The 23000-nt window shown below is 55.0% G+C and overlaps 1 protein-coding gene across 1 annotated transcript; it reads right to left on the bottom strand.

Moving 5' to 3' along the window:
* Nucleotides 1-2685: 2685 nt before the first annotated feature.
* Nucleotides 2686-22994, bottom strand: PRR14 (proline rich 14). The gene is made up of 5 exons (XM_040355807.1): nucleotides 22531-22994; nucleotides 21495-21594; nucleotides 20962-21059; nucleotides 7553-7624; nucleotides 2686-4773 (listed from the first exon to the last, which is right to left on the bottom strand). The coding sequence occupies exons 1-5, from the start codon at nucleotides 22896-22898 to the stop codon at nucleotides 4518-4520; spliced, it is 894 nt and encodes a 297-aa protein (XP_040211741.1). The 5' UTR covers nucleotides 22899-22994; the 3' UTR covers nucleotides 2686-4517.
* Between the last annotated feature and the right edge of the window lie 6 nt (nucleotides 22995-23000).

Genomic DNA, 23000 nt, shown 5'->3' with positions numbered 1-23000 from the left:
AAGGAGGAGCGAGGAGATGGGGCGTAGGTTAAGGGGGAGCGAGGAGATGGGGCGTAGTTTAAGGAGGAGCGAGGGGAGATGGGGCGTAGGTTAAGGAGGAGCGAGGAGATGGGGCGTAGGTTAAGGGGGAGCGAGGAGATGGGGTGTAGGTTAAGGGGGGGCGAGGAGATGGGGCGTAGGTGAAGGAGGAGAGAGGAGATGGGGCGTAGGTTAAGGGGGGGCGAGGAGATGGGGCGTAGGTTAAGGAGGAGCGAGGAGATGGGGTGTAGGTTAAGGGGGAGCGAGGAGATGAGGCGTAGGTTAAGGAGGAGCGAGGAGATGGGGCGTAGGTTAAGGAGGAGCGAGGAGATGGGGCGTAGGTTAAGGGGGGGCGAGGAGATGGGGCGTAGGTTAAGGGGAGGCGAGGAGATGGGGCGTAGGTTGAGGGGGAGCGAGGAGATGGGGCGTAGGTTAAGGGGGTGGCGAGGAGATGGGGTGTAGGTTAAGGGGGGGCGAGGAGATGGGGCGTAGGTTAAGGGGGAGCGAGGAGATGGGGCGTAGGTTAAGGGGGAGCGAGGAGATGGGGCGTAGGTTAAGGGGGAGCGAGGAGATGGGACGTAGGTTAAGGGGGAGCGAGGAGATGGGGCGTAGGTTAAGGGGGAGCGAGGAGATGGGGCGTAGGTTAAGGGGGGGCGAGGAGATGGGGCGTAGGTTAAGGGGGAGCGAGGAGATGGGGCGTAGGTTAAGGGGGGGCGAGGAGATGGGGCGTAGGTTAAGGAGGAGCGAGGAGATGGGGTGTAGGTTAAGGAGGAGCGAGGGGAGATGGGGCGTAGGTTAAGGAGGAGCGAGGGGAGATGGGGCGTAGGTTAAGGAGGAGCGAGGGGAGATGGGACGTAGGTTAAGGGGGGGCGAGGAGATGGGGTGTAGGTTAAGGGGGAGCGAGGAGATGGGGCGTAGGTTAAGGGGGAGCGAGGAGATGGGGCGTAGGTTAAGGGGGGGGCGAGGAGATGGGGCGTAGGTTAAGGGGGAGCGAGGAGATGGGGTGTAGGTTAAGGAGGAGCGAGGGGAGATGGGGCGTAGGTTAAGGAGGAGCGAGGGGAGATGGGGCGTAGGTTAAGGAGGAGCGAGGGGAGATGGGACGTAGGTTAAGGGGGGGCGAGGAGATGGGGTGTAGGTTAAGGGGGAGCGAGGAGATGGGGCGTAGGTTAAGGGGGAGCGAGGAGATGGGGCGTAGGTTAAGGGGGGGGCGAGGAGATGGGGCGTAGGTTAAGGAGGAGCGAGGGGAGATGGGGCGTAGGTTAAGGGGGAGCGAGGAGATGGGGCGTAGGTTAAGGGGGAGCGAGGAGATGGGGTGTAGGTTAAGGGGGGGCGAGGAGATGGGGCGTAGGTTAAGGGGGTGGCGAGGAGATGGGGCGTAGGTTAAGGGGGAGCGAGGAGATGGGGCGTAGGTTAAGGGGGAGCGAGGAGATGGGGTGTAGGTTAAGGGGGAGCGAGGAGATGGGGCGTAGGATCAGTGGGGTCCAGTGAGAGCTTTCTAGGTAGAGGGGTGACCAGCTTGTGGAAGATGCCAGATGGGAGGGAGAGACTGAAGATGTGAGAATGAAGAACGGAGTCAGGTGATCGATATCCACACAACACCAGAAAGAAAAACAAGGCACAGGATTTATTAGCAAACAAAAAGGAAGTTACACATCCAGTATATACAATATATCCAGAGTCTGCAACAAGCAGCATCTAGACCTCTGAATGTCTCCAAATCATTGTGTAGACGACTACCCCTTCAACCGGCCCCGGGAGACAGACGACTACCCCTTCAACCGGCCCCGGGAGACAGACGACTACCCCTTCAACCGGCCCCGGGAGACAGACGACTACCCCTTCAACCGGCCCCGGGAGACAGACGACTACCCCTTCAACCGGCCCCGGGAGACAGACGACTACCCCTTCAACCGGCCCCGGGAGATAGACAACTACCCCTTCAACCGGCCCCGGGAGACAGACGACTACCCCTTCAACCGGCCCCGGGAGATAGACGACTACCCCTTCAACCGGCCCCGGGAGACAGACGACTACCCCTTCAACCGGCCCCGGGAGACAGACGACTACCACTTCAACCGGCCCCGGGAGACAGACGACTACCCCTTCAACCGGCCCCGGGAGACAGACGACTACCCCTTCAACCGGCCCGGGAGACAGACGACTACCCCTTCAACCGGCCCCGGGAGACAGACGACTACCCCTTCAACCGGCCCCGGGAGACAGACGACTACCACTTCAACCGGCCCAGTCAGATAGATGACTACTACTTCAACCGGCCCCGGGAGACAGACGACTACCCCTTCAACCGGCCCCGGGAGATAGACGACTACCCCTTCAACCGGCCCCGGGAGACAGACGACTACCCCTTCAACCGGCCCGGGAGACAGACGACTACCCCTTCAACCGGCCCCGGGAGACAGACGACTACCCCTTCAACCGGCCCCGGGAGACAGACGACTACCCCTTCAACCGGCCCCGGGAGACAGACGACTACCCCTTCAACCGGCCCCGGGAGACAGACGACTACCCCTTCAACCGGCCCCGGGAGACAGACGACTACCCCTTCAACCGGCCCCGGGAGACAGACGACTACCCCTTCAACCGGCCCCGGGAGACAGACGACTACCACTTCAACCGGCCCAGTCAGATAGATGACTACTACTTCAACCGGCCCCGGGAGACAGACGACTACCCCTTCAACTGGCCCCGGGAGATAGACGACTACCCCTTCAACCGGCCCCGGGAGACAGACGACTACCCCTTCAACCGGCCCGGGAGACAGACGACTACCCCTTCAACCGGCCCCGGGAGACAGGCGACTACCACTTCAACCGGCCCCGGGAGATAGACGACTACCCCTTCAACCGGCACCGGGAGAAAGACGACTACCACTTCAACCGGCCCCAGGAGACAGACGACTACCCCTTCAACCGGCCCCGGGAGAAAGACGACTACCCCTTCAACCGGCCCCAGGAGACAGACGACTACCCCTTCAACCGGCCCCGGGAGACAGACGACTACCACTTCAACCGGCCCCAGGAGACAGACGACTACCCCTTCAACCGGCCCCGGGAGACAGACGACTACCCCTTCAACCGGCCCCGGGAGACAGACGACTACCCCTTCAACCGGCCCCAGGAGAAAGACGACTACCCCTTCAACCGGCCCCGGGAGACAGACGACTACCCCTTCAACCGGCCCCGGGAGACAGACGACTACCACTTCAACCGGCCCAGTCAGATAGATGACTACTACTTCAACCGGCCCCGAGAGACAGACGACTACCCCTTCAACCGGCCCCAGGAGACAGACGACTACCCCTTCAACCGGCCCGGGAGACAGACGACTACCCCTTCAACCAGCCCCGGGAGACAGACGACTACCCCTTCAACCGGCCCCGGGAGACAGACGACTACCACTTCAACCGGCCCAGTCAGATAGATGACTACTACTTCAACCGGCCCCGAGAGACAGACGACTACCCCTTCAACCGGCCCCAGGAGACAGACGACTACCCCTTCACCCGGCCCCGGGAGACAGACGACTACCCCTTCAACCGGCCCCGGGAGACAGACGACTACCCCTTCAACCGGCCCCGGGAGACAGACGACTACCCCTTCAACCGGCCCCGGGAGACAGACGACTACCCCTTCAACCGGCCCCGGGAGACAGACGACTACCCCTTCACCCGGCCCCGGGAGACAGACGACTACCCCTTCACCTGGCCCCGGGAGACAGACGACTACCCCTTCAATCAACCCAGGAAAGCAGATGACTACAACATACTGTAAGTCAATCCCAGGAGATAGATGACCAAAATATTAACCGGCCCCATGAGTCTGATAACTACAATATAAGCCGGCCCTGGGAAGCCAAGAACTACCACCTTCCATAAGCCAGTCTCGGAAGATAGAGACTAACACATAACCTGGGCCAGGAAAACAGATGACTACCGCATAAGCCGACTGTGGGAGGTAAATGACAACATAAAGGCAGTCCTGGGGGATAGGGGCCCGCCCCATAAGGCAGTCCTGGGGGATAGAGGCCCGCCCCATAAGGCAGTCTCGGGGGATAGAGGCCCGCCCCATAAGGCAGTCCTGGAGGATAGAGGCCCGCCCCATAAGGCAGTCCTGGAGGATAGAGGCCCGCCCCATAAGGCAGTCCTGGGGGATAGAGGCCCGCCCCATAAGGCAGTCCTGGGGGATAGAGGCCCGCCCCATAAGGCAGTCCTGGGGGATAGGGGCCCGCCCCATAAGGCAGTCCTGGGGGATAGAGGCCCGCCCCATAAGGCAGTCTCGGGGGATAGAGGCCCGCCCCATAAGGCAGTCCTGGAGGATAGAGGCCCGCCCCATAAGGCAGTCCTGGAGGATAGAGGCCCGCCCCATAAGGCAGTCCTGGAGGATAGAGGCCCGCCCCATAAGGCAGTCCTGGGGGATAGAGGCCCGCCCTATAAGGCAGTCCTGGCAGAGAGATGAAGGCATTGGTCGTGGTGGTATCTTCTAGTTCAGCTCCATCTCCTCTTGTAGTTCAACCTCCAGCTGGTCCAGTTTGTGCTGCAGTAACAGTTCAGCATTCACGCTTCCTTTGTTGTCCACACAGCTGCGGGTGCGTCCGCCTCCTCGTCCTTTTTTCTTCTTCTTCCTGCGCGGGGCGTTGCTGTTCTTAAATACCATAATTCTTCGCAGAGGGCGTTGGCTTGTAAGGATGAGAGTACCACCCTTCATTACTGGCTCTTCAAATATGGTTTCAAATTTTCTGTATGGAAGGAAGAGACAAGGATCATTCCACCACATAACAACAATGGATCGTTCCCCCACATAACAACAATGGATCGTTCCACCACATAACAATGGATCGTTCCCCCACATAACAATGGATCGTTCCACCACATAACAACAATGGATCGTTCCACCACATAACAACAATGGATCGTTCCACCACATAACAATGGATCGTTCCCCCACATAACAATGGATCGTTCCACCACATAACAACAATGGATCGTTCCACCACATAACAACAATGGATCGTTCCACCACATAACAACAATGGATCGTTCCACCACATAACAACAATGGATCGTTCCACCACATAACAACAATGGATCGTTCCACCACATAACAATGGATCGTTCCACCACATAACAACAATGGATCGTTCCACCACATAACAACAATGGATCGTTCCACCACATAACAACAATGGATCGTTCCACCACATAACAACAATGGATCGTTCCCCCATATACAGTGAGGAAAATAAGTATTTGAACCCCCTGCTATTTTGCAAGTTCTCCCACTTGGAAATCATGGAGGGGTGTGAAATTGTCATGGTAGGTGCATGTCCACTGTGAGAGACATAATCAGAAATCACAATGTATGATAACTATTTCTTTGTATGGTACAGCTGCAAATAAGTATTTGAACACCTGAGAAAATCAATGTTAATATTTGGTACAGTCGCCTTTGTTTGCAATTACAGAGGTCAAACGTTTCTTGTAGTTTTTCACCAGCTTTGCACACACTGGAGGAGGGATTTTGGCCCACTCCTCCACACAGATCTTCTCTAGATCAGTCAGGTTTCTGGGCTGTCGCTGAGAAACACGGAGTTTGAGCTCCCTCCAAAGATTCTCTATTGGGTTTAGGTCTGGAGACCTTGATATGCTTCTTACAGAGCCACTCCTTGGTTATCCTGGCTGTGTGCTTCGGGTCATTGTCATGTTGGAAGACCCAGCCTCGACCCATCTTCAAAGCTCTAACTGAGGGAAGGAATCTCGCAATACATGGCCCCGGTCATCCTCTCCCTGTCCCATGTGCAGAAAAACACCCCCAAAGCATGATGCTACCACCCCCATGCTTCACAGTAGGGATGGTGTTCTTGGGATGGTACTCATCATTCTTCTTCCTCCAAACACGGTTAGTGGAATTATGACCAAAAAGTTCTATTTTGGTCTCATCTGACCACATGACTTTCTCCCATGACTCCTCTGGATCATCCAAATGGTCATTGGCAAACTTAAGACGGGCCTTGACATGTGCTGGTTTAAGCAGGGGAACCTTCCGTGCCATGCATGATTTCAAACCATGACGTCTTAGTGTATTACCAACAGTAACCTTGGAAACGGTGGTCCCAGCTCTTTTCAGGTCATTGACCAGCTCCTCCCGTGTAGTCCTGGGCTGATTTCTCACCTTTCTTAGGATCATTGAGACCCCACGAGGTGAGATTTTGCATGGAGCCCCAGTCCGAGGGAGATTGACAGTCATGTTTAGCTTCTTCCATTTTCTAATGATTGCTCCAACAGTGGACCTTTTTTCACCAATTTCCCCGTAGCCCTTTCCAGCCTTGTGGAGGTGTACAATTTTGTCTCTAGTGTCTTTGGACAGCTCTTTGGTCTTGGCCATGTTAGTAGTTGGATTCTTACTGATTGTATGGGGTGGACAGGTGTCTTTATGCAGCTAATGACCTCAAACAGGTGCATCTAATTTAGGATAATAAATGGAGTGGAGGTGGACATTGTAAAGGCAGACTAACAGGTCTTTGAGGGTCAGAATTCTCGCTGATAGACAGGGGTTCAAATACTTATTTGCAGCTGTATCATACAAATACATAGTTATCATACATTGTGATTTCTGATTATGTCTCTCACAGTGGACATGCACCTACCATGACAATTTCACACCCCTCCATGATTTCCAAGTGGGAGAACTTGCAAAATAGCAGGGTGTTCAAATACTTATTTTCCTCACTGTAACAACAATGGATCGTTCCACCACATAACAATGGATCAGTCCATCTCTACTGCTTCTTCCAAACTTTTCTAAACTGGAGGTCATGGAAACTAGGCTCACATTCTTCATCCCTCCCTGACTGCACCAGTGGCTGGCCTCACATACCTCATCCTTCCCCAAATGCCCCAGTGACTAGGCTCGCATTCCTCATTCCTCCCTGACTACAATGAAGACCTGGCTCCCATCCCTCCCCGACATCACCGGTGACTGGGCTCCCATCCCTCCCCGACATCACCGGTGACTGGGCTCCCATCCCTCCCCGACATCACCGGTGACTGGGCTCCCATCCCTCCCCGACATCACCGGTGACTGGGCTCCCATCCCTCCCCGACATCACCGGTGACTGGGCTCCCATCCCTCCCCGACATCACCGGTGACTGGGCTCCCATCCCTCCCCGACATCACCGGTGACTGGGCTCCCATCCCTCCCCGACATCACCGGTGACTGGGCTCCCATCCCTCCCCGGTGACTGGGCTCCCATCCCTCCCCGACATCACCGGTGACTGGGCTCCCATCCCTCCCCGACATCACCGGTGACTGGGCTCCCATCCCTCCCCGACATCACCGGTGACTGGGCTCCCATCCCTCCCCGGTGACTGGGCTCCCATCCCTCCCCGGTGACTGGGCTCCCATCCCTCCCCGGTGACTGGGCTCCCATCCCTCCCCGGTGACTGGGCTCCCATCCCTCCCCGGTGACTGGGCTCCCATCCCTCCCCCTTTGGTGACATGAAGGCGGTGTGCTGACCTCTTCTCGGTGGGGGTGTGGTAATTCTTGTTGGTGTAAATCTCCTCCAGGCTGAAGTCATCTTTCTGCAATCTGTAGAGGTGGGAGAGACGGACAAAGTGATTGGATGTTACTGAAGGACGATACGTCTGTAAATAGCCTGGTGTTATAGACATCCCGAGACAAAGCCAGCATTTCACATCTAAGAAGCAAACACAGAGGTCTCCGTGTATGGGGGGGGGGGGCGTGTATGCAGAGGTCTCCGTGTATGGGGGGGGGGGGGAGTATGCAGAGGTCTCCGTGTATGGGGGGGACGAGTATGCAGAGGTCTCCGTGTATGGGGGGGGGGGTGTATGCAGAGGTCTCCGTGTATGGGGGGGCTGTATGCAGAGGTCTCCGTGTATGGGGGGGGTGTATGCAGAGGTCTCCGTGTATGGGGGGGACGAGTATGCAGAGGTCTCCGTATATGGGGGGGGGGCGTGTATGCAGAGGTCTCCGTGTATGGGGGGGGCGTGTATGCAGAGGTCTCCGTGTATGGGGGGGGGGGCGTGTATGCAGAGGTCTCCGTGTATGGGGGGGGCGGGTATGCAGAGGTCTCCGTGTATGGGGGGGACGAGTATACAGAGGTCTCCGTGTATGGGGGGGGCGTGTATGCAGAGGTCTCCGTGTATGGGGGGGGGGCGTGTATGCAGAGGTCTCCGTGTATGGGGGGGACGAGTATGCAGAGGTCTCCGTGTATGGGGGGGGGGCGTGTATGCAGAGGTCTCCGTGTATGGGGGGGGCGTGTATGCAGAGGTCTCCGTGTATGGGGGGGACGAGTATACAGAGGTCTCCGTGTATGGGGGGGGCGTGTATGCAGAGGTCTCCGTGTATGGGGGGGGGGCGTGTATGCAGAGGTCTCCGTGTATGGGGGGGACGAGTATGCAGAGGTCTCCGTGTATGGGGGGGGGGCGTGTATGCAGAGGTCTCTGTGTATGGGGGGGACGAGTATGCAGAGGTCTCCGTGTATGGGGGGGACGAGTATACAGAGGTCTCCGTGTATGGGGGGGGGGCGTGTATGCAGAGGTCTCCGTGTATGGGGGGGGGCGTGTATGCAGAGGTCTCAGTGTATGGGGGGGGGGGGGGTATGCAGAGGTCTCCGTGTATGGGGGGGGGTGTATGCAGAGGTCTCCGTGTATGGGGGGGGGCGAGTATACAGAGGTCTCCGTGTATGGGGGGGGGGTGTATGCAGAGGTCTCCGTGTATGGGGGGGGGGGGCGTGTATGCAGAGGTCTCCGTGTATGGGGGGGGGGTGTATGCAGAGGTCTCTGTGTATGGGGGGGGCGTGTATGCAGAGGTCTCCGTGTATGGGGGGGGGACGAGTATGCAGAGGTCTCCGTGTATGGGGGGGACGAGTATGCAGAGGTCTCCGTGTATGGGGGGGGGGCGTGTACGCAGAGGTCTCCGTGTATGGGGGGGGGCGTGTATGCAGAGGTCTCAGTGTATGGGGGGGGGCGTGTATGCAGAGGTCTCCGTGTATGGGGGGGGGGTGTATGCAGAGGTCTCCGTGTATGGGGGGGGGGCGTGTATGCAGAGGTCTCCGTGTATGGGGGGGGGGGTGTATGCAGAGGTCTCAGTGTATGGGGGGGGGGGGGTATGCAGAGGTCTCCGTGTATGGGGGGGGGGCGTGTATGCAGAGGTCTCCGTGTATGGGGGGGGGGTGTATGCAGAGGTCTCCGTGTATGGGGGGGGCGTGTATGCAGAGGTCTCCGTGTATGGGGGGGGACGAGTATGCAGAGGTCTCCGTGTATGGGGGGGACGAGTATGCAGAGGTCTCCGTGTATGGGGGGGACGAGTATGCAGAGGTCTCCGTGTATGGGGGGGGGGCGTGTACGCAGAGGTCTCCGTGTATGGGGGGGGGGCGTGTATGCAGAGGTCTCCGTGTATGGGGGGGGGGGCGTGTATGCAGAGGTCTCCGTGTATGGGGGGGACGAGTATGCAGAGGTCTCCGTGTATGGGGGGGGGGGGTGTATGCAGAGGTCTCCGTGTATGGGGGGGGGCGTGTATGCAGAGGTCTCCGTGTATGGGGGGGGCGTGTATGCAGAGGTCTCCGTGTATGGGGGGGGGCGTGTATGCAGAGGTCTCCGTGTATGGGGGGGGGGGGGGGGTGTATGCAGAGGTCTCCGTGTATGGGGGGGGTGTATGCAGAGGTCTCCGTGTATGGGGGGGCGTGTATGCAGAGGTCTCCGTGTATGGGGGGGACGAGTATACAGAGGTCTCCGTGTATGGGGGGGGACGAGTATGCAGAGGTCTCCGTGTATGGGGGGGGCGTGTATGCAGAGGTCTCCGTGTATGGGGGGGACGAGTATACAGAGGTCTCCGTGTATGGGGGGGGGCGTGTATGCAGAGGTCTCCGTGTATGGGGGGGGCGTGTACGCAGAGGTCTCCGTGTATGGGGGGGCGTGTATGCAGAGGTCTCCGTGTATGGGGGGGACGAGTATACAGAGGTCTCCGTGTATGGGGGGGGGGGGTGTATGCAGAGGTCTCCGTGTATGGGGGGGGCGTGTACGCAGAGGTCTCCGTGTATGGGGGGGGGCGTGTATGCAGAGGTCTCCGTGTATGGGGGGGACGAGTATACAGAGGTCTCCGTGTATGGGGGGGGCGTGTATGCAGAGGTCTCCGTGTATGGGGGGGACGAGTATACAGAGGTCTCCGTGTATGGGGGGGACGAGTATACAGAGGTCTCCGTGTATGGGGGGGACGAGTATACAGAGGTCTCCGTGTATGGGGGGGCGTGTACGCAGAGGTCTCCGTGTATGGGGGGGGGGGGCGTGTATGCAGAGGTCTCCGTGTATGGGGGGGACGAGTATACAGAGGTCTCCGTGTATGGGGGGGACGAGTATACAGAGGTCTCCGTGTATGGGGGGGCGTGTACGCAGAGGTCTCCGTGTATGGGGGGGGCGTGTATGCAGAGGTCTCCGCGTATGGGGGGGGACGAGTATGCAGAGGTCTTCGTGTATGGGGGGGACGAGTATATAGAGGTCTCCGTGAATGGGGGGGGACGAGTATGCAGAGGTCTCCGTGTATGGGGGGGACGAGTATACAGAGGTCTCCGTGTATGGGGGGGACGAGTATACAGAGGTCTCCGTGTATGGGGGGGGGTGTACGCAGAGGTCTCCGTGTATGGGGGGGGGGGGGCGTGTATGCAGAGGTCTCCGTGTATGGGGGGGACGAGTATACAGAGGTCTCCGTGTATGGGGGGGACGAGTATACAGAGGTCTCCGTGTATGGGGGGGACGAGTATACAGAGGTCTCCGTGTATGGGGGGGCGAGTACACAGAGGTCTCCGTGTATGGGGGGGGGGGGCGTGTATGCAGAGGTCTCCGCGTATGGGGGGGACGAGTATGCAGAGGTCTCCGTGTATGGGGGGGACGAGTATATAGAGGTCTCCGTGTATGGGGGGGGACGAGTATGCAGAGGTCTCTGTGTATGGGGGGGACGAGTATACAGAGGTCTCCGTGTATGGGGGGGGGTGTATGCAGAGGTCTCCGTGTATGGGGGGGGGGGGTATGCAGAGGTCTCCATGTATGGGGGGGGGCGTGTACGCAGAGGTCTCTGTGTATGGGGGGGACGAGTATACAGAGGTCTCCGTGTATGGGGGGGGCGTGTATGCAGAGGTCTCCGCGTATGGGGGGGGACGAGTATGCAGAGGTCTTCGTGTATGGGGGGGACGAGTATATAGAGGTCTCCGTGAATGGGGGGGGACGAGTATGCAGAGGTCTCCGTGTATGGGGGGGACGAGTATACAGAGGTCTCCGTGTATGGGGGGGACGAGTATACAGAGGTCTCCGTGTATGGGGGGGCGTGTACGCAGAGGTCTCCGTGTATGGGGGGGGGGGGGCGTGTATGCAGAGGTCTCCGTGTATGGGGGGGACGAGTATACAGAGGTCTCCGTGTATGGGGGGGACGAGTATACAGAGGTCTCCGTGTATGGGGGGGCGTGTACGCAGAGGTCTCCGTGTATGGGGGGGGGGGGCGTGTATGCAGAGGTCTCCGCGTATGGGGGGGACGAGTATGCAGAGGTCTCCGTGTATGGGGGGGACGAGTATATAGAGGTCTCCGTGTATGGGGGGGGACGAGTATGCAGAGGTCTCTGTGTATGGGGGGGACGAGTATACAGAGGTCTCCGTGTATGGGGGGGGGTGTATGCAGAGGTCTCCGTGTATGGGGGGGGGGTGTATGCAGAGGTCTCCATGTATGGGGGGGGGCGTGTACGCAGAGGTCTCTGTGTATGGGGGGGACGAGTATACAGAGGTCTCCGTGTATGGGGGGGGCGGGTACGCAGAGGTCTCCGTGTATGGGGGGCACACAGGTTATGGCCCCTTACACCCCAGAGAGCTGCCCCCTGCTGTGATCGTTTGGGGTGTGGTTGTTGTAACGAGAGTCACTTTTGGGCACAGATTGAGCCAGGAAATAAGGGACACATGTTGGATTGTTTTAGCATGGACAGTAATCCACAATATATTCCTTAATGTCTGCAAAGAACTAATTACAAGTTGTTGGCTTATTCTGACCCTACCGGTCAATAAGGACTCATTCCTCTGTGTAGCACAGGCTGTTGAGATGGTAATTGAGGCTGTACTGGGGTGAGGTGGTAATGGAGGCTGTACTGGGGTGAGGTGGTAATTGAGGCTGTACTGGGGTGAGGTGGTAATTGAGTCTGTACTGGGGTGAGGTGGTAATGGAGGCTGTACTGGGGTGAGGTGGTAATTGAGGCTGTTCTGGGGTGAGGTGGTAATTGAGGCTGTTCTGGGGTGAGGTGGTAATTGAGGCTGTTCTGGGGTGAGGTGGTAATTGAGGCTGTTCTGGGGTGAGGTGGTAATTGAGGCTGTTCTGGGGTGAGGTGGTAATTGAGTCTGTACTGGGGTGAGATGGTAATTGAGTCTGTACTGGGGTGAGATGGTAATTGAGTCTGTACTGGGGTGAGGTGGTAATGGAGGCTGTACTGGGGTGAGGTGGTAATTGAGTCTGTCCTGGGGTGAGGTGGTAATTGAGGCTGTACTGGGGTGAGGTGGTAATTGAGTCTGTACTGGGGTGAGATGGTAATTGAGTCTGTACTGGGGGGAGATGGTAATTGAGTCTGTACTGGGGGGAGATGGTAATTGAGTCTGTACTGGGGTGAGGTGGTAATTGAGGCTGTTCTGGGGTGAGGTGGTAATTGAGGCTGTACTGGGGTGAGGTGGTAATTGAGTCTGTACTGGGGTGAGATGGTAATTGAGTCTGTACTGGGGGGAGATGGTAATTGAGTCTGTACTGGGGTGAGGTGGTAATTGAGGCTGTTCTGGGGTGAGGTGGTAATTGAGGCTGTACTGGGGTGAGGTGGTAATTGAGGCTGTACTGGGGTGAGGTGGTAATGGAGGCTGTACTGGGGTGAGATGGTAATTGAGGCTGTACTGGGGTGAGGTGGTAATTGAGGCTGTACTGGGGTGAGATGGTAATTGAGGCTGTACTGGGGTGAGGTGGTAATGGAGGCTGTACTGGGGTGAGATGGTAATTGAGGCTGTACTGGGGTGAGGTGGTAATTGAGGCTGTACTGGGGTGAGGTGGTAATTGAGTCTGTACTGGGGTGAGGTGGTAATTGGGTCTGTCCTGGGGTGAGGTGGATTTGAGCTTGGTAGACAGCCTGGCCCCTGAGATCTCTCATTAGGTATGCTAATACTGTTTTATGTGTGGAATGTACTTGTCAACTGTAGTAATTATGTCAGATCGGTGCCAAAACGTCTGACATAGGAATGTGTATTATACAGGTGAATCACTAATTGTCGGAGACGTAACGTCTGGGGGATAATTAACTCCTCTATGTAATTATCTAAAAGAATGTGATTGAAGCCCATTGAGTGATGTTGGGGGTGGAGAGTTTGATTGTTCCTGTGATTACTGAAGCATGCCTTGTAACTGTATATAAAAAGCTGAGAGCTGACCATTAAAGAGCGTTCATACATTTTGACTCAGAGAACAGAGCTTGTCTCGTTATTTCTGGGGAAATCCATATAGATCGTGTCTGTTGGAGTGTCAGATAAGCTGTCGTGGTTGATGGAATGGGAATATCATAAACGGTGGTGACCGTTACAGTTGTATTCCAATGTTTGTGTCCGTCTGCCTTTGAAGAAACGTATATTATGGGATGGGATGTCCATGTTGAGGGAGGGGGGACTCTCCAGCAGCCCCCTGCTGATAAGCTTGAATATACCTGACCTGAGTGTCTATGGCCGTTGGACAGTTTAACCCGCCTTGTTTCCAAGGGTGGGGGGAGTGATCTGTTGAAACGTGTTGGAAGAAAGGCAGTTTTGTTCCCTATCCTGTGAGTGGATTATCCCTGGCTGTGTGACATCCTGTGAGTGGATTATCCCTGGCTGTGTGCCATCCTGTGAGTGGATTATCCCTGGCTGTGTGCCATCCTGGGAGTGGATTATCCCTGGCTGTGTGCCATCCTGTGAGTGGATTATCCCTGGCCGTGTGCCATCCTGGGAGTGGATTATCCCCAGCTGTGTGCCATCCTGGGAGTGGATTATCCCTGACTGTGTGACATCCTGGGAGTGGATTATCCCTGGCTGTGTGACATCCTGTGAGTGGATTATCCCTGGCTGTGTGACATCCTGTGAGTGGATTATCCCTGGCTGTGTGACATCCTGTGAGTGGATTATCCCCGGCTGTGTGACATCCTGTGAGTGGATTATCCCTGGCTGTGTGACATCCTGTGAGTGGATTATCCCTGGCTGTGTGCCATCCTGTGAGTGGATTATCCCTGGCTGTGTGCCATCCTGTGAGTGGATTATCCCTGGCCGTGTGCCATCCTGGGAGTGGATTATCCCTGGCTGTGTGCCATCCTGGGAGTGGATTATCCCTGGCTGTGTGCCATCCTGGGAGTGGATTATCCCTGGCTGTGTGCCATCCCGTGAGTAGATTATCCCTGGCTGTGTGCCATCCTGGGAGTGGATTATCCCTGGCTGTGTGCCATCCTGGGAGTGGATTATCCCCGGCTGTGTGCCATCCTGGGAGTGGATTATCCCCAGCTGTGTGCCATCCTGGGAGTGGATTATCCCTGGCCGTGTGCCATCCTGGGAGTGGACTATCCCTGGCTGTGTGCCATCCTGGGAGTGGACTATCCCTGGCTGTGTGCCATCCTGGGAGTGGATTATCCCTGACTGTGTGCCATCCTGGGAGTGGATTATCCCCAGCTGTGTGCCATCCTGGGAGTGGATTATCCCTGGCCGTGTGCCATCCTGGGAGTGGACTATCCCCGGCTGTGTGCCATCCTGGGAGTGGATTATTCCTGGCTGTGTGCCATCCTGGGAGTGGATTATCCCTGGCTGTGTGACATCCTGTGAGTGGATTATCCCTGGCTGTGTGCCATCCTGTGAGTGGATTATTCCTGGCTGTGTGCCATCCTGGGAGTGGATTATCCCTGGCTGTGTGCCATCCTGGGAGTGGATTATCCCTGGCTGTGTGCCATCCTGGGAGTGGATTATCCCTGGCTGTGTGCCATCCCGTGAGTAGATTATCCCTGGCTGTGTGCCATCCCGTGAGTAGATTATCCCTGGCTGTGTGCCATCCTGGGAGTGGATTATCCCTGGCTGTGTGCCATCCTGGGAGTGGATTATCCCCGGCTGTGTGCCATCCTGGGAGTGGATTATCCCCAGCTGTGTGCCATCCTGGGAGTGGATTATCCCTGGCCGTGTGCCATCCTGGGAGTGGACTATCCCTGGCTGTGTGCCATCCTGGGAGTGGATTATCCCTGACTGTGTGACATCCTGGGAGTGGATTATCCCTGGCTGTGTGCCATCCTGCGAGTGGATTATCCCTGGCCGTGTGCCATCCTGGGAGTGGATTATCCCTGGCTGTGTGCCATCCCGTGAGTAGATTATCCCTGGCTGTGTGCCATCCTGGGAGTGGATTATCCCTGGCTGTGTGCCATCCTGTGAGTGGATTATCCCTGGCCGTGTGCCATCCTGGGAGTGGATTATCCCCAGCTGTGTGCCATCCTGGGAGTGGATTATCCCTGGCTGTGTGCCATCCTGGGAGTGGATTATCCCTGGCAGTGTGCCATCCTGGGAGTGGACTATCCCTACTTGCCAGAACTCTGTTATTGCTCTTGTTTGGCCAGCCTGGCGCGGATTATCCCTTACCAGCACGGACGCTGCTATCCTGTTGTGCATTTAAATTGTGTTACGGACTTGTTTTGCCTGGCTGTGAAACTTGATACCTGGCTGTGTGTTAACCCCCTCTACCATTAAATAAAATGTTTTGTGGGTGCTCCTACTGTCCGCATGCGTCTCTTCTGCCTACATATCCGTCACAACTGGTTGGCAGGGGTGGGATCAGACTGCGGAAGAGGATAATGGAAAGCATTAACTCCCTAGCGCTGGAACTAGCCCTGGGTAGTGAATATAAGAATTGCCTACATGACTGCTGCACCAGCTTGTCTTTGAGAACTGAGCGATTACAGGACCAATCAGCTCTAATCAGAGAGCGGTGACTGTCGGTGGCAGTGAAATGACACTGGCAGTGAAGGGGTTAACCAGGCGGGGGGGGGGGGGCGCTGATGGGGTTAAGTGTGTCCTAGGGATGTGTTCTAACTGTTGGGGGGGATGGGCTGTGTGTGACACGACACTGATCACCACTCCTGATTACAGGGAGTAGATCAGTGTCCTGTCACTAGGAAGAACAGGGAGATGCCTTGTTTACATCATTTCCCTGTTCTTTCTCTCTGTGAGACGATCATGGGACTCCCGGCGGACATAGAGTCCGCGGGACCCGCGATCACACTCACGGAACACGCAGCGCCCGCAATGCCACATCTTAAAGGCGACGTACAGGTATGTTAATCTAGAAAAAAATGAAGCTGCGCTGCGCGATTATTCAGTAAATAATGATGTGATATATTATTTGTACACATATGATTGGTGCATATAGTGCACCATGCAACAAAAAGAACACCGTGACTCTGGGTAATCATAAACTAATAAAATGAGTCCATAAAGTCCAGTTCTGTGAAAATCCAAATAAATCTTAAACAGCAGTGACAGATCCAAGAGAAGATCGCGCCAACGGGGGAAATAGATGAAACCTCCACCTCTTACCAGCTGTAATGGATCCCTAAATGACATCATAAGTGCCTGTGGCCCAATAACGGTTCCTGGAATCTCCTGTGTGTGGTCTCTCTCTGCGATCCTCCTAAGTTCTCTCAATCAAACGCTCCCAATGGCAGTGACCCTTCATATCCTCGGACTTCTATTTCCCCCGTTGGCGCAGTCTTCTCTTGGATCTGTCACTGCTGTTTAAGATTTATTTGGATTTTCACAGAACTGGACTCATTTTATTAGTTTATGATTACCCAGAGTCACGGTGTTCTTTGTGTTGCATGGTGCACTATATGCACCAATTATATGTGTACAAATAATATATCACATCATTATTTACTGAATAATCGCGCAGCTTCATTTTTTTCTATGCTATTGATGTTTTTTTGTTGCAGCAGCTTGTTTTACACGATTTATTTATATCACTTATATTCATTACCAGAGACCTGAGCAGTATCCTTTTTTATTTATTTAGGTATGTTAATCTGTCCGTACATGCCAGTCTGCCGACGTATATTGGCGTGAGCCGGTCGTCAAACGGTTAAACTTAGCGCTGATTTTTTTTGAGACTGGCCATCGGTGACTGCATGGAAGATGATATCCACCGTGTTCCCCCCTCACACCAAAATCGAGGCACAGTACCTTCACCTGTGTCATGTCTTGGACGAAGCCAAAACACTCCAGACGTTGTGCTGGAACCAGAGCTGGCTTCTGAGGGTTCGGCACCCAACCGCAGCCTTCTAGGACCTGTACCATCTGCAGGATGTCGGTGTCTGAGCCAATTGTTCCCTTAGAAGCAGGACATCTAGGTACCCCACAATGGGGATACCCCGGGTTCTCAACAACCCCAGAACCGAAGCCTGCACTTTACTAAACACTGAGCTGGCAAAACCACAAACTGGTAGTGGAAATCCTTTATGGCAAAGTGCAGCTGGTGAGGCTGGAAAGCCATTGTGTGGGCGAGGCATCCTTAATATCTCCTGACACCAGGAAGTCCTCCTGATAAAGCAAAGCAGTCCCTGATTAGGGAGACTCCATCCTGAAATGTTGAGTCACTTTCGGTCCAGAATAGGCCAGACGTCCCAGTTCAGCTTGGGATAGAAGCTGTGAGACCTCCGGCACAGGAGCGACGACCCATCCCGGGACAGCAGCCTTTCTAGGAGGGCCAGGAAAATCACTTTATAACGTTCAGCACATAAACATGGAGGAGGAAGCAGCGAGTCCAGGTGGCTACAAAGAGAGACAGGCATCCCTCAACCTACCAGAGGGATTCGGGAGTCCCCCTCATTATCCCCCTCCCCCACTTTTGTGGTGCGGCATGCTGAGGGACAGTAGGCCAAGCCGAGACAAATGTTTGCCAATGCCAGAACCCAATTGCCAAGTCACCCCCAGAATGGCACCTGTCCCGACACTGGTGGGGTGAGATTGTATAACTGGTTGAACCTCCTTTGGCAGCAAACGTTTCCTGTAGTTGCAGATCAGACGGGCACAACGGTCAGGAGTCATTCTTCACCATTCCTCTTTACACAACTGTTTCCGTTCAGCAATATTCTTGGGATGTCTGGTGTGAATCGCTTTCTTGAGGTCATGCCACAGCATCTCAATGGGGTTGAGGTCAGGACTCTGACTGGGCCACTCCAGAAGGCGTATTTTCTTCTGCTGTTGATTTACTTCTATGCTTTGGGTCGTTGTCATGTCGCAACTTCCATCTTCTGTTGAGCTTCAGCTGGTGGACAGATGGCCTTAAGTTCTCCTGCAAAATGTCTTGATAAACTTGGGAATTCATTTTTCCTTCGATGATAGCAATCCGTCCAGGCCCTGACACAGCAAAGCAGCCCCAAACCATGATGCCCCCACCACCATACTTCACAGTTGGGATGAGGTTTTGATGTTGGTGTGTTGTGCCTCTTTTCCTCCACACAAGGGCCCAGATTCACAAAGCACTTACGCCAACGTATAACAAGTTACGCCGACGTAAGTGCAAATGTGCGCCGTCGTATCTGTGCGCCAGACCCACAAACAGATATGCGCCTAAAACCAGGCTTCACCCCGCCGACGTAGCTTGCTTACACCAGCGTAGGCTTGACACACAGTGCCGCTCCCATTGATTAGCCACGCCCTCGAATCCCACGCCACGCTGGCGCAGCGTTGGGAGCAATAGCTTGCTGAATGCATTGCTTGCCTCTCTGCGCTGCGTTGGCGTAGCGTATATTGGTTACTCTACGGCGGCGTAACGTGCACCCACCTCTCTGAATCTGGGCCATAGTGTTGCGTGTTTCTTCCAAACAACTCACCTTTGGTTTCTTCTGTCCACAGAATATTTTGCCAGCACTGCTGTGGAACATCCCGGCGCTCTTCTTGTGTAAACTGTAAACGTTCCGCCATGTTTTCTTGGACAGCAGTGGCTTCCTCTGTGGTCTCCTCCCATGAAATCCATTCTTGGTTAGTGTTTTACGTATCGTAGATTCGCTAACAGGGATGTTATCATATACCAGAGACTTGTGGAAGTCTTTATCTGACACTCTGGGATTCTTCTTCACCTCATTGGTCAGTCTGCGCTGTGCTCTTGCAGTCATCTTTACAGGACGGCCCCTCCTAGGGAGAGGAGCAGCAGTGCTGAACTTTCTCCATTTATAGACAATTTGTCTTACCGTGGACTGATGAACAGCAAGGCTTTTGGAGATACTTTTATAACCCTTTCCAGCTTTATGCAAGTCAACAATTCTTAATCGCAGGTCTTCTGAGAGCTCTTTTGTGCGAGGCATCATTCACATCAGGCAATGCTTCTTGTGAAAAGCAAACCCAGAACTGTTGTGTGTTTTTTATAGGGCAGGGCAGCTGTAACTACGCCTCCAATCTCATCTCATTGATTGGACTCCAGTTATCGGACACCTCACTCCAATTATCTCTTGGAGATGTCATTAGTCTAGGGCAGGGATCCTCAAACTACGGCCCTCCAGCTGTTACGGAACTACACTTCCCATGAGGCATTGTAAAATTCTCACATTCACAGACATAAATAGGCATGATGGGAATTGTAGTTCCTGAACACCTGGAGGGCCGTAGTTTGAAGACCCATGGTCTAGGGGATCACATACTTTTTCCACCTGCACTGTGAATGTTTACATGGTGTGTTCAATAAAAACATGGTAACATTTAATTCTTTGTGTGTTATTAGTGGAAACCGACTGTGATTGTCCATTGTTGTGACTTCGATGAAGATCAGATCACATCTCATGACCAATTTGTGCAGAAATCCATATTATTCTTGCAACTGTGTATATATATATATATATATATTGTGTGTTGTCTCATGCTGTTGTGAACTCTTTGCTGGGATGGTTTGGGGTGTGACTGTATTCTATTGTCTATTGTGGTGTCTGCCTCAACTATTATGGGATGTGTAAGTGTCTTGCTGTGAGGAAAGAGGGAGGGGGGATTCCTCCAGCAGCCCCTCTGCTGATAAGACTGTTTACTGATGAGAAGTTTGAACCCACCTGACCTGTGTGTCCGTTGTCATTGGACAGTTTAACCCGCCCTGTTTTCCAAGTGTGGAGGGAGGAGTCTCCAAGTTATTTATCTGTTGTGTCCATGTGTGATAAAAAAAGAGTTTGTTGTTTGCCCCTCTACACTGGGGTGGTGACTGGGGGGGATATAAAGAGTCTTGGACGGGGCTGGTTCTGGACAGAGGAAGCATTGACGGCGGACATATTTCTGGGTTCATCACTCAAGGATATGAGTGAAAATCTGAGTCTTAGTGGAGCTGGGAAGGGTTATGCCTGGGCGGGGATTCTGACCAGTGTTCATTCACCTGAAGGTGTCAGCATAACCCAAGTAGTGATGAATATGAAGTACCCTGTGTCCTGTGATGTGCAAATAGGAAATCATACGACTCGCATGAAGCAGCCACAAAATGAGCTTCTTTACGGCACTTTTCTTCTTTTAGATAAGAATATTAGTCACATCTTCGTCCCACCTAAATCCATCATTATGGAGACACCATCACCACTGGAGGTCCAGTCAATGAGGAGGCCCCCACCATGGTGGAGGTCCAGTCAAGGTGGAGACCCCACCATGGTGGAGGTCCAGTCAAGGTGGAGACCCCACCATGGTGGAGGTCCAGTCAAGGTGGAGACCCCACCATGGTGGAGGTCCAGTCAAGGTGGAGACCCCACCATGGTGGAGGTCCAGTCAAGGTGGAAACCCCACCATGGCGGAGGTCCAGTGAAGGTGGAGACCCCACCATGGTGGAGGTCCAGTCAATGAGGAGGCCCCGTCACAGTGGAGGTCCCGTCTCTCACACTCTCTTACCGGAGACGTTTGGGGAGGCCCATTGGCGTGAGAGTCCCTTCTTGTCTCGCCACTCTTTTCCGGATCTGAATGTTGGACACTTTGCGCTCCTTTATTTCCTGAAAGAAAAGTCACAGCTAGTTCCGACTTCTACAAGCGGCTCTCTTAATGAATTAAAGCAGAGCTCCAGGCACAAACCATACAATTAGGACCTCCGTTACATGCCTATCCTACCAAACAGAAGGCTGATGGTACTTATTCATAGAGCGGGGACTACAGCAAGAAACGCGGATTCCTTCATCGGCCCCTCCCCCAGCCTATGAATGAAGTACCAGCAGCACATGGCTTGAGCTCCGTAGTACGCCCTCCTCTTCTGCAAGTTTCCACCAATGAACAACACAATGAAAAGCAACAGAGCCCCAGTTACCCCTTCATCCTCCAGTGCTGCTGTGCAGGGGAGTACAGGAAGCTAGTATAACCACAACTGTGGGTATTCATACCTTTCACTGCCTAACATCTGCCTGGAGTTCTCCTTTAAATGTCCAGCTTCTCACCTTGCACCGAGAGAAAGGATTGGATCCCTCTGCTGAGTCAGCGCCCCCCGAACTCCTCTCCGTCTCTCTCACTCCATCCAAACACCGGCCAGGCGGGGAGCTGGAGGGAAGGAACACATGACAAGCGGGATGAGGGACCACCAAGAGGAAGGAGGACACCCAACACTGAGAGACCCCCAAACTGAGCGAGACCTCCGCTGCAACCAGGAGAGTCCCCCACACTACAAAGAGAGAGACCCCCACTGCAACCAGGAAACACCCACACAGAGAAAGACCCCCAATACAGCTAGACAATGGCCCCATCATACACACATGGGCAGGCAAGGGCCCCTCCGCGCACACACATGGGCAGGCAAGGGCCCCTCCGCGCACACACATGGGCAGGCAAGGGCCCTCCGCGCACACACACGGGCAGGCAAGGGCCTCTCCGCGCGCACACACACACACGGGCAGGCAAGGGCCTCTCCGCGCGCACACACACACCCACGGGCAGGCAGGGGCCCCTCCGCGCACACACACAGGCAGACAAGGGCCCCTCCGCGCGCACACACACAGGCAGACAAGGGCCCCTCCGCGCGCACACACACAGGCAGACAAGGGCCCCTCCGCGCGCACACACACAGGCAGACAAGGGCCCCTCCGCGCACACACACATGGGCAGACAAGGGCCCCTCCGCGCACACAAACATGGGAAGACAAGGGCCCCTCCGCGCACACAAACATGGGAAGACAAGGGCCCCTCCACACACACGGGCAGACAAGGGCCCCTCCGCGCACACAAACATGGGAAGACAAGGGCCCCTCCGCGCACACAAACATGGGAAGACAAGGGCCCCTCCACACACACGGGCAGACAAGGGCCCCTCCGCACGCACACACAAATGGGCAGACAAGGGCCCCTCTGCGCACACACACATATCGGACAGACAATGGCCCCTCCACACACATGGGCAGACAAGGGCCCCTCCGCAGACTGTACAGCCTGTGGGCAGATTAGATGAAGTAACGTATCTATGGTAGATTGGAGTCCCCATACCTAATGGCGTACTGCAGGACACTCTCTGGCTGGCAGTTTGTCCAGAGGGCAGATGGGTGCTTCTCTTTTCTCAGGCAGGATAAAGAGATGGGTGACAAGTGTAGATTGCGGCATTCCTCTATGGTGCCCACACTGTGTCTCCTTTTCCTGGAGATCTTGGCTTTGCAGAAACACACTGGGACATCCGGCTCTGCAGTCTCTAAGCTGAACCTCCGTGGACGATGGGGCAACAAGGGGCAGGACAGACAGCGCTGAAGGGGTGGGCGGCACAATGTGGAAACAGGACTGGAAATCTCAATCTTCAACTGAAGGTTCATGTCTGTGCTGGAGGCCGGGGGGAGGAAGTTTTGGTTATCCTCGGCTTGCATTTCAGATGGAGTATCAGAGACAGAACTGGAAGGATGCACTGCAGAGTTCTCTCCACCTGCAGCAGAATTCTCCTCTCCGGGGGAGACCCTGGGAGACTGAGG

Source organism: Rana temporaria, chromosome 6 (assembly GCF_905171775.1).
Source record: "Rana temporaria chromosome 6, aRanTem1.1, whole genome shotgun sequence".
NCBI lineage: Eukaryota > Metazoa > Chordata > Amphibia > Anura > Ranidae > Rana > Rana temporaria.
This window is presented reverse-complemented; position numbering and strand designations above follow the sequence as displayed.